The sequence below is a fragment of the Hyperolius riggenbachi genome, chromosome 6 (assembly GCF_040937935.1).
Source record: "Hyperolius riggenbachi isolate aHypRig1 chromosome 6, aHypRig1.pri, whole genome shotgun sequence".
Classification (NCBI taxonomy): domain Eukaryota; kingdom Metazoa; phylum Chordata; class Amphibia; order Anura; family Hyperoliidae; genus Hyperolius; species Hyperolius riggenbachi.
In genome coordinates this window covers 154125952-154138532 of record NC_090651.1, presented here as the reverse complement: position 1 = coordinate 154138532, position 12581 = coordinate 154125952, and the positions used below count along the sequence as shown (strand labels likewise).

The window sequence follows — 12581 nt, the reverse complement described above, 5'->3', positions numbered from 1 at the left end:
ATCAAATCAGCACCAAGAATATTTACAAAAGTGGTGGCAGAGATTGTGGCTTCCTTTCATGCTCAAGGGATCATGGTGATCCCGTATCTAGACGATCTACTAATCATTGCAGAATCAGTACAGATTTTACTGAGTCATCGGGAGATTGTGTTGGATCAACTTCAGCGAGCAGGCTGGATAATAAGTTGGGAGAAATCCCAATTAGAACCGACACAGATGATCCAATTCTTGGGGTTTTTGTTGGACTCAAGAGCACAGAAGATCTATCTTCCCCAGACAAAGGTAGACAAGGTGGTTCAGGAAGTAAGGGATTTTCTGGGAAAAAGCTCGATAACGGTCAGGGAAGCGATGAGATTATTGGGACTTTTAACCTCAACGGCTCCAGCAATTCAATGGGCTATGAAACACACAAGGAAGCTGCAATCATGGATTCTGAAAAATTGGGCCAAGACGGTGGTATCCCTGGAACAAGTTCTTTTAATCACAGGCACAGTGAAACACGACCTGCAGTGGTGGATTACACCAGCTCACCTTATACAAGGCAGACTGTGGCAATATCCGGTGGAATTGGTCCTCACAACGGATGCGAGTTACTCAGGATGGGGCGCTCATGTTCAAGAATTCGAGATGCAGGGCCTTTAGCCAAAGCATATGAAAACTCAGTCCTCAAACTTCAGGGAGCTATTAGCAGTGAAGTTGGCCATAATAGGTTCAATACATATCATCAGAGGACACCATATTCAGCTGAGAACGGACAACTCGACAGTGGTGGCATATGTCAACCGGCAAGGAGGCACAAGGTCAATGAAACTATTACAGTTAGCACTGGAGATACTGGATCTAGCAGAACAGAACTTGGGGTCGTTTACGGCAGTACATTTAAAAGGAGCACTGAATACTCGAGCGGATCTGTTGAGCCGTACTCAGACCTCCAATACGGAGTGGTCGTTGAGTCAGCAGGGGTCCCAAGAGTTGGCAGAGCGATAGGGGAATCCAGTGGTAGATCTCTTTTCCAACAGGGAGAACTCGAAGTGCCGCAATTTTTTCTCCTTAAATATCAGGGACAAGCCTGTAGCAGTAGATGCATTAGCTCAACCGTGGACGAGCGGTCTGGTTTACGCTTTTCCGCCATTGAATCTTATGTCCCTAGTACTAAGGAAACTGACAGTCCAAAACGACCATGATACTGATAGCACCCGACTGGCCCAAAAGATCATGGTATCCACTATTACTCAAGATGAGGATAGAAGGACCACTTCGTCTAGCCATAGACAAACAGGTGATAACATTGCAAGGGAAGAAAATCCGGGACTGGAGAAATGGAAGATGTCGGCCTGGTTACTGAAGAACTGATACTCAGAAGACAGGGACTGTCTGATAAAGTAATTGAAACATTGATTAAAAGTAGAAAGAAAAATACCAGAGCTATCTATATGAAGTACTGGAAAACGTTTAACTTATGGAAACAGCAATCTCAGTATAAGTCTACAGAGATTGGGACTATTTTGGAGTTCCTACAAATCGGTATAGACAAGGGTCTAGCCTTGAGCACAATCAAGGTTCAGATTTCGGCGCTTTCTGTTTTTTTAGATAAGAAGCTTGCCGTTCATCCTTTGGTGGTTAGGTTTGTGAAATCGATAGAGAGAAACAGACCGATTTTAGTTAAGCCTTTTCCCAAATGGGATCTTTCGGTCGTGTTGAAAGCTCTGCCTCTGACACGGCCTCCTTTCAACTCCATAGACTCTATGGACGTTAAGTTGTTAACACTGAAAGCTGTTTTTTTAGTTTCAATCACCACGGCAAGGAGAATCAGCGAGCTGGAGGCTCTGTCCTGTAAGGAGCCATATTGCATGATACATGAAGATAGAATTATCTTAAGGACAAGTGCAGAGTTTTTACCTAAAGTAGGTGACTTGTTTTGCAGAAGGCAGGAAATAGTACTTCCTTCATTTTTTCCTAATCCTTCCAATGAGAAAGAAAAGGAGTGGCAATCGCTGGACGTGAGGAAAACGATTCTAGCATATCTTGACAGAGTCAGACCATTAAGGAAATCAGAGGCTCTTTTTGTTAATTTTACGGGAAGGCTGGTGGGACAAAAAGCCTCGAAGAAGACGCTAGCCAATTGGATAAAGTTGTGTATACTGGAAGCTTATAAAGTCATGGATCAGCAACCTCCAGACAGTCTCCGGGCACATTCGACCAGAGCAACGGCTACTACCTGGGCTTGCAGATCTCCAGAGGCGAAGCTCCAGCCCTGTAAGGCGGCTACCTGGAAGAACTTGGGGACCTTTGCACGCCACTACAGGCTGGATCGGTTATCTGCTTCAGATCAGGGTTTCGGAAGGAAAGTCCTACAAGCAGTCAGCCCACCCTAAGGTTGGTGATGTTAATTTCTTTATCAGCTCGAAGTGTACCTGTCCTGGAGTGTTATGGAAAAACCAGGAATTAGCAAACCTGGTAAGACTATTTTTAGTAACACTCCAGGACAGGTGGGGGTAACCCACCCTCTAATTTTGTTCCTTTGTTCAAAATAATGTATGTTATAACTGAACGTATAAAATTGATATTAGAAAAATATATTATTGGCAGGAGGTGAGGCGGTTAGACCTGTTTTATTGTTTCTTGGATACATACTGCCGGACTCCTGTGGTTAGATTAAAGATATAGAGAGGCTCATGGATGTTTCCTGTTTCCTGGGAGGAGCCAAGTCTCGAAGTGTACCTGTCCTGGAGTGTTACTAAAAATAGTCTTACCAGGTTTGCTAATTCCTGGTTTCTATTTTCAAGTGAACTTTGATAAGGACCTTACTCTATTTAAACACAGAACAAAAAATCATATTCTTATACCTTTTATTTATTTATTGGACATGAAAGAATATGACTCGTCAATACAGTAGATTAAAACTAGGACAGGCTTTAAAGAGAGCACTTGGAACGCAGACTGGGGCAATGGTTCAGCTTGTAGTAGGAATATGACCCTGAGCACACAGCCAAGATATCAATGGAGTGGCTTCGAGACAACTCTATGTATGTCCTTGACCTTGAGTGACCCAGCAAGAGCGTAGGCTTCAATACGATTGAATAGCTCTGGAGAGATCTTAAAAAAATGGCTGTGCACCAGAGCCGGATCATACGCAAGGCAAACCAAGGCACTTGCCTAGGGCCTGGAGAGGATCTAGGTTCCAGATGGACGACAGCACCTATTAAATGTTTGTAAAAAACAGCTAGGTGATCATCAGTGGTTATCAAAAACCAATGTTAAGCCTAGGGGCCCATTTTTTTTTTAAATTTTATTTGCATGAATGCAGTATAATCAGCACATATTGCACAAATATCATCACTATGCCACACAGGATTAGAGATGTCGCGAACGGTTCCCAAACCGTTCGCCGGCGAACATCTCTGTCTCTATGTGCCATGTACTACTTCCGGGTCGCTATGACCCGGAGTAGTACGCGGCGCTGGCCCGGCGGTGCGCGTCGTAGAACGCGCTCCTGTTGCCGGGCACTTTCTGCACATGTGCGTGATGTCATGAGTGACGTCACGCTCATGCACAGAGAGTGCCCAGCAACAGGAGCGCGATCTAGGATGCGCACCGCCGGGCCAGCGCAGGCGTACTACTCCGGGTCATAGCGACCCAGAAGTAGTACATGGCACATAGAGATTCGCCCGGCGAACGGTTCGGGCCATCTCTACACAGGATGAGCACAATTTTTTTTTTTAACCCATTTTGGAATAAGCCCCTAAAAAAACGTGGGAAAAGTGCTGCACTGTGAATACCTTACGGATATATACTTTAACTGTACATACTGCATAACTCTACAGTATTCAGCCCATGGAATATTTTTTAGGATAAATACATACAGGCAGCATATAAAACCCAAGATAGACATACATAAACTAATAGTTTGCGGACTAACATCCCATTTCTGCCACCACCGGCTTCAGCAGGTCCTGGTCCCTCCTCTTGAGGTCACTCCAGAGCATTTGGATCTGCATGGTGGTGAGGACCCTCTGGAATTCGACCCCTGTGGCTAGAGTTTTAATTCAGTGCACTCCCTCCTTCCCCTGTATGTTTTTTTTTGTTTTTTTTTGTCAGCATGCACACAGCTTATGCTGGTGTATGTGCATGGTGTGCATGGATACATTACGCTAGCTCCCTTGTGCGATTGGTAAGATGCACTTTCTGTCCCAGGACTCAGAGAGGACGTCAGGATGTGTGCTCCTAATCCCTAGATAGGTTTGATGCAATGAGTGTTTGCATGTCTGCACTATGCATTTTACAGGGCCAGAGTTAGGACACCTAATCCCTAGATAGGTTTGATGCAATGAATGTTTGCATGTCTGCACCTGGGTACTTCTGCACAGTATAGGTGACTAAGCATAAGAATGCATTCTTCTGTGAACTAAGACCCCGGCTTTTATTTATTAATTATTTATTTATTGTATTTATAAAGCGCCAACATATTACGCAGCGCTGAACTTAGCTGTAGGGATAACATCAGTGCCTGGATGAGTGAATCTGTGAATGCATTTGTACATGCGAGAGTGCGAAGGGTTAATAGATTTTTTCTGTCCTCTGGAATTCGGTCCTCAATATCCCCTGCACCCTCCTCACCACGGCACGTTTGGCTGGAGCTGTGGAAAGGTCATACCGGCCTCTGGTAAATTGCTGTAAAATAAATATTTCAGTATTAATGACCACTGAATATAAATAACTACATTATCCTCGGCCATATATCCTGACGATACTGCACCATTGGGCTTATTGCAGGATCTTGGAGGTTGGAATCTCAACCACCAGGAATCACCTCAAATGAAAAATACCAGGCATTTTAGCACATGATTTACCTGGTGTTAAAATCAATTTGTATGCATTTTGTTCCTATTCAGTTCCTATTCAGTTCCTATTGATGTTTAGTGGAGTTCTCATTTAGGCTGTTTAGTAGTGTTGGGCGAACACCTAGATGTTCGGGTTTGCGAACGTTCGCCGAACATCGCCGCGATGTTCGGGTGTTCGCGCCGAACTCCGAACATAATGGAAGTCAATGGGGACCCGAACTTTCGTGCTTTGTAAAGCTTCCTTACATGCTACATACCCCAAATTTTCAGGGTATGTGCACCTTGGGAGTGGGTACAAGAGGAAAAAAATATTTGAAAAAGAGCTTATAGTTTTTGAGAAAATTGATTGTAAAGTTTCAATGTAAAGTTTCAGTACACAGAGTGGCAGTAAACACAATGCTATATAGTGTGGCTGAGCGAGCGGTGTACTACTATTCCCAGCAGACACAGAGTGGCAGTAAACAGAATGCTATATAGTGTGGCTGAGCGAGGTACACAGAGTGGCAGTAAACAGAATGCTATATAGTGTGGCTGAGCAAGGTACACAGAGTGGCAGTAAACACAATGCTATATAGTGTGGCTGAGCAAGCGGTGTACTACTATTCCCAGCAGACACAGAGTGGCAGTAAACAGAATGCTATATAGTGTGGCTGAGCGAGGTACACAGAGTGGCAGTAAACACAATGCTATATAGTGTGGCTGAGCGAGCGGTGTACTACTATTCCCAGCAGCGACACAATGACTGGGGGGACCCTGGCTAGCGTAGCTGGAGCGCGAACTACCCTGCCTGCCTACCCAAAGCTAAACCCACAAACAAATGGCGGAGATATGACGTGGTTCGGGTATTTATTTACCCGAACCACGTGACAGTTCGGCCAATCACAGCGCTAGCCGAACGTTCGGGGAACGTTCGGCCATGCGCTCTTAGTTCGGCCATGTGGCCGAACGGTTTGGCCGAACACCATCAAGTGTTCGGCCGAACTCGAACATCACCCGAACAGGGTGATGTTCTGCAGAACCCGAACAGTGGCGAACACTGTTCGCCCAACACTACTGTGTAGTATAAAAGAATAGTAAAAATAAAACTCCAAATATTTACTGGATTTTTTTTTTGTATAGAGGATGCCTATAAATATACTTTCCATAGCTTGCTACATAATCAAATACACCTTCCCCTAGCCCCCCTCCCCCCCCCCCCAAAAAAAAAAACAGCTTTCAAAGACTTTCCTAACTTATGGAAGACACTTATAGACTATAATTATTGCAAGGCTGCTGGACTGTGCTCTCCACTTCCTACAAATACAAAAGATTTAGATAACGTAACTCTGTTATACCAAGTCCACAAACACCCAAGCCTTAGTGAATAGTGCTGCACACGTGACCACACACTCTTTCCTTCAGTTGTGCTCACCAAATGGTAGCCACCTCAGATATCAGGTGGGTCTAACGCTCAATTCCATCTCTAATGGCACTTGATGAATGTTCTTCAACTTTTCTTTAATGTATAAAACTTCACTCCATATAAAACAATATAAAAAACACACAATAGTGTAATTCCATTAAAAATTATCAAAGCGCCCATGCACAGACTGTGCGCTCACATATATCCACTTGTGTAGTTGCACATCACAATTAGATGACAGCAAGGTCTGCCCAGCGTCAGGTGGATGAGCGGCGTCCCGACTCCCCGGCCCTTTTCACGGCGTTCCTGCTCTGCCTCGTGCGCTCGGTTGATTCCCATATATTCCGGTAGCTACCATAGACAGTAACGTCAGACGCGCTGGACGTGGCTCCGCCCTATGCGTTTTGACCAATCTGTCTCATCTGGGGCTGACCTCATCAGCGCGTCACGTCCCTTTTATATTGCACCATGCTTTCCCTAGCTTCTGATTGGCTAATTCTCAGTTGTCAATCTCTACTCCCCACGCCCAGAATATCCTCCTCTTCAAAGTCTCTGGTAACAGCCCTGATTGCGCTCGAGGTGCCTGGAGTAAAGAGCGTGCTCACTGAGGGTAGGCTGCCCGCTGGGGTCGACATGATGACCGGCGATGAGTCCCCAGGCACTGCTGGGCCGCTGCTGCTGCTCCTGCGAACAGGAGTGGTGGTGGAGGTCTCTGTTGTAGATGTAGAGCTGGTGGTGGCCTGCTCATCCACCATCAGCTCCATCACAAGCTCGGCGTCTTTCTCCTCCAATTTGCACCGCCAACCCTGCTGGAAAATGGCCGCTAGATGCTGCTGCGCCTCTGCAGCGTAACCCTAACAGCTGGGCGCCCAGTGCATCCACGGCCAGTGGCTAGCGGCGGAATGGACACTGACGCGGCAGAATTTCTGATGGTGGCAGCAATGCTGCTTCCTCTCCTCTTGGCCTTGCTACTCCTCCCCCGGCTGCCAGTGCCTGCAGACATAGTACAAGTTATATGTGTGATGATGTCACCAGATAGATTTGGGGTACTTGTACTTTATTAAAATCGGTGTTGGACTTTAATGACAATCAGGCTCAGCACGGAGTGACAGACAGCAGAGTAGAAGACAGTGCACACTAACTGTCTATCTGTCACACTGACACTGCTATGCTCAGCACAGCAGCACTGTAGTAATCTGTAGTAAGCTAACACAGTAATACTCTAACAACTAACTAGCACTGCAGTACTAACTACACAATAACACAGTAATCATATTCCCGAACCCATACTGTAGCTAAGGCTATTAGCAGGCCAGCAGCAGGCCTGGCCTGTGCACAGCACACACAGACACGGGACCTAACTAGCAGCTGCTGCAGCACAGAGTCTGACTGTCACACTAATTAAAATCAAATTACAAGCTAGCTAACTGAAAAACAATAAAAGAGTGGTATAGTGCAGGTGTTTATGTGCAAAAATGCTAGATTTTATCACAGTGTACAGCACTTGCTTAGCCAAACAGCACTGGAGATGTCTCTCAGTGAGCAGTCACAAGCAAGGACGAGTTCCTCAACATGGCCGCCGCTTTATATAGAGGAAGGGCTGGCCAGGGTTCCCCTCTGTGATTGGTTACTGGGCTTCGGCTGGGAGCCCTCTGATTGGCTCAATGACGTCATGGACGTCATCTCCATGGTTACGCTATCTGGATCCGGGTACCCAAACTAGGTATCTGGATTGCTATCCGGATTCCGCATGCGAATCCGGATACCGCATTCCGGATTTCGCCAGCTATCCACAATCCGGATCCGAGGTCGAATAGCTGAAAAAGTTTGGGTAATATGGGTAGTTCGGGTATCCGGAATACGGATGAGCAGTGCACCACTGATTCTGACATTAATAGCAGAGGCCTTAAACCTGGTACAGTGGTCATTGGGTCACAGGCTCCAATTCACAAAAGGGAGCAGAGTACAGTCAATAAGATTTGTTTCTTTTCGATGGGGAAATTTAAATTATTGGTGCCAAGGACCCCAAAGCTCACAAACCTTGTCATTGACTGACTGTGTGTCAAAGTAAGAAAAAGTGGGAGTAGACAACAACCAAATACATACCCGGGCAATGCTGGGTCATCAATTTGTACTTTATTAAAGTAAAGCATAAGGTAATGGCAGTGCTTCCAAACAGATGATGCACCTGATTGACTACCTGCATAAATGTGCAGAGCTCAAATAACGGGCAGATTACACACCTTGCATTCAAAACAGGAACAGTAAAGGAGGGTGTTAGCTTCAGCATAATATTTGATAAAATTATTCCCTACTAGACTCTCCCACGATGATGGCGTGCCACCATGAGATAGACACCTAACAACTAGTAAAACAGTGAAGCATAATTCAAACAGTGAAGAATTGTTCAAACACTAATCTAACAGTTAAGAACATAATTCTTACCTGGTGCTGCTAGCCATAAATGTTATACACATTTCCACTGCAAGTGATAGGCAGCGCTCACAGGCTGCAAATGAAATGAAATCAACAGAGATGTGCAGAACCCCCCTGAGGCTAAATACACACCTTGAACACAAAACAGATGCAAATAATGTACTAATCACTATTCTAAGAATTTGCAAACTGAAGCACCTGGATGCAGCTAGCCTAAAGTATACTTATGTTTTTTAAACAGCAGAAGCTAATGTCAGCGCTTCCAAACAGACGCTGCACCTGATTGACTACCTGCATAAATGTGCAAGGAATGTGAATGTTTGGATCCAGGTTATGTTAACTATGCTCTCTTTTCTTCATATAGGTCATTGCAAAGTACCACCAAACTTTGATGACAAAGTATTGCAGGGTGACTGCAATGCTGAACATTATGCTCCTGGTACACTAGCAGTTTATACCTGTCGTCCTGGTTTTAGTTATCGTGGATCCATTAGGTATATATGTGCTGAAGGCATTTGGGAAGCTCTAGCCAGCAACAGGGAATGCACAAGTAAGTATGTTTTCTGTATATTTTTTAAAATAATTACATTGGTGTACATACAGTAGCGTAACTAAAATTCATGAGGCCCCCAGTGAAACTTTGATTGGGCCCCCATATGCTCACAATCCTTGCATTGCCTTCCTTTGGTGCCCTTCACAGCCTTGGGGCCCATCTCAGAAGGGTCATAAAACACGTGCAGCCATCATGATCTTCACACCCATAACAAGTGTAGCCACAAAAACGTTGGATCTGATGGATAGTCCCCTGTATCGGAGGAGGAAAGGAAGGTGTGTGAAAATATCACCTAGGAGAAAAAGTGAATTGGAACGGGCCCATTGTGGTTTATCATTCACTGTCTCTAAAATAATCTGCATTATGTAAATCATACTATACTTTAGTATTTTAACATTGTGATAGACAGCATTGTCACTAAGTTGCTAGAATTCTTATCGTGCAATGCTAGAGTCCCTCATTTAATGGTAGCTTGAAGTGAGACGAACATGGAGGCTGCTATTTTATTTTAATTTTAAACAATACTAGTTGTGTGGTAATCATGTTGATCTCTTTGGCAGCAGAAGTGTCTGAATAGCACACTTGAAAAAAGCATGTGGCTAATCCAGACAGACTTCAGAAACACCTGGTCTGCGTGCTTCTTCAGTATTTATGGCTAAGGCCGGTTTCACACTGCCAACAGGTATTGGGATGCAGTGCGGTGCGGCAACGCCAAAAAAAGGCCTTCAGTGATTTCTGCATTCATATGCGGTAATCCCCATTCTGACATCAGGTCAAACAGGAAGTGAGGCTTCCTAGTGCTCACTTTCTGTGGCTGAAAAGATGAATTGTGCTGTAGTGTATTGACAAAATATGCTTCTGCGCATGCGTGCCGCAACGCGAAAACGAACAGGAATTTACAGGATGCAGTTTGAGCAGTTTAACTAACACTAGACAATCAATCAGTCCGGCACCTGCATTTTAAGGGGAAGGAGGGGGATTGGTAGAGCACTCAAGGTGGGATGGCCGGCTAACGGCATAGGGGGAAAAAGGAGTCTCTATGCCCTGAAGTTCTGGTGGAGATGGCCCGAAAATCTAGCCCGAAGATCTAGCCTGAAATCGTCTGAAATAGCAGTTACCTAGGTGTGAGGGGTCACTGGCAATCCTCAGTGCTTTAGATTGTAGTTTGGAGTTGTGACGTAGGTTGAGTGAGGGGAGAGCTCTCTGCCGATCTAATGATCCTCTGAAGCTTGTATCTATCTCTGATGAAGGAGCTAGCGTACCAGACTAGGATGGATAAGCAGAGGACAGACTTTATGGTGGCTGTGTAGAAGCTCGTCACTAGTTCCTGAGCCATGCCGAACTTCTTCAGTTGGCGAAGGAAGAATAACCTCTGCTGGGCCATCCTCTTGGTCAAGGTGGGGTAAGTTCCCGCTATGTAAAGCCGCAATTTGCATAGGGGTGAGTCTCAGCTCCCATTATTTTATCGGGCGCCTCCACACGCACAAATTTACTCACATTGCCGGAAATCGCAGCTTTGCAGTAGGTGGGAGGTTACGGGTTAGGCGCTATTGGTAGAAGCTGTCATCATCCATTTTATCACATAAATTAGGAAAAAAGGTTTTTAAACTTGGCAAAATTACATTTTGCTGTGGTACACTCATCCAATGTTCCGAGTTCTGTATACAGTTACACATTGATTTTGAAATAGACAGTGTGGGGTCCCCCTCCCAAACCTCTTTTAATCTCTAGTCCTCCTTGTAGGCTGGTATAAAAATAAATAAATAAATAAATAACATTTATGTTGCGCTTTTCTCCTGACGACTCAAAGCACCAGAGTTGCAGCCACTAAGAGTAGCAGTGTTAGGGCGTTTTGCCCAAGCTCTCCTACTGAGTAGATGCTGGCTTACGGAACAGGAAGAGCAGAGATTTAAATGCAGGTCTCCTGTGTCATAAGCAGAGCCCTTAACCAGTACACCATCCAGTGCTAGCATTTTGCACGCATTATAATGTACCGCGTTGTGCGCGCTAACGCAAATTTCATTCATGCAAAAATTCGCAATTAGCCACGAAAATTCACGCTAGCACCTAAAAAACGTTACGCGCATTATAACGTGCGCAAAACGCTAGTGCGACGGTGCTATGAGTTAGCACGGCTTTGTGAATCAAGCCCAATGATTAATGTGCTGTAGCTAGGACATTAGCAGGGAGAGGTGGCAGGATGTGTTTAGTGCTTCAGAAGTTGCTTGTAATACCAGAGTGCCCTGGGCTATTTATCCTGATCAGAGTAATTAATTAATAATGCAGGTCAGTCTGCTGTTGCAGAAGCCAGTGATACAAATGCTTACAGCTAACTTCTGTAGTGAGTAGGGATGCACACTTCAGGCAATCTAGATTAGCTTGATTGCAGGTAATATTATCTCTTTTCCCAGCTCCACCTCCTACCCAATTATCTATTATAACGGTTAGCTCCGTCCACATCCTGATGACACCTTTTCCCCAAAATCCCCCCCAAATTTGCAGTGACATGCTTGGTGCCCCGACCCATAAACGCTCCCATCATCTTTTTTTTTTTGCGAGGGGGGGGGGGGGGGGGGAGTCTGCAAGTAATTAGCTCAGGGTGTCCAATTCCCTAGGTACACCACTGGTTTAACTACCCCCTTTCCAATGGTAGTAGACCCTTTGGAGTTGGGGGACCCCTAGATGCCCCCCAGGTGAAATACCCCTTATTCATCTCCACAAACAGGTACATTTGAAATAAAGACACAGCAATGAAAAAAGTTCATTCATGTTCTTAATCAACAATAAATACCTTTAGTACAGCAGGAGACATTGGCAGCGCTTCCAAACAGAGGCTGCACCCGAATTGACTACCTGCAATAGATGTGCAGAGCTCCACAATTGTGGACTAAAATACACAACATGCATTCAAAACAGGTACAGCAAAGGAGGACGTTAGCTTCAGTATAAATAATATGTGCACAAATTATTCCCTACTAGACTTCCCCACGGCGGTGACGGGTCCTCTCGGGAAAGACCTACCGCTAATCTAACGATAAAAACATTTTATGACTAGCAGCACTAGGAAAAATGGTAAGTGGTATATTAGCACCCCTATACATATACCAGTTGGAATCTTTGGGGGTCCCCTTAGGACCCTCCAAATTCCACTATAAGTGGCCCTCTGGTGCCTACACCCACAGATGTAAGAGTAATTAACTCAACCTCCTCATCCATATCCATGGTATGAACCGACCTCAACAACTTCAGACCTGTGGCTTTCACATCTGTCATCATGAAAACTTTTGAAAGCATGGTTATGCCCCTCCTAAAAGTCTCCACAGAGCCCCTGAAGAACCCGTTTCAGTTT

At 45.0% G+C, this 12581-nt stretch overlaps 1 protein-coding gene across 2 annotated transcripts in view; it reads left to right on the top strand.

The window, feature by feature from the left end:
* Nucleotides 1–12581, top strand: part of LOC137521184 (coagulation factor XIII B chain-like) — a 701298-nt gene that overhangs the window by 18389 nt on the left and 670328 nt on the right. For both annotated transcript variants that reach the window (XM_068240112.1, XM_068240111.1), the window contains exon 2: nt 9044–9229. In XM_068240112.1, the coding sequence (XP_068096213.1) occupies nt 9044–9229 (186 nt within the window). The remainder of the gene's footprint in view (nt 1–9043; nt 9230–12581) is intronic.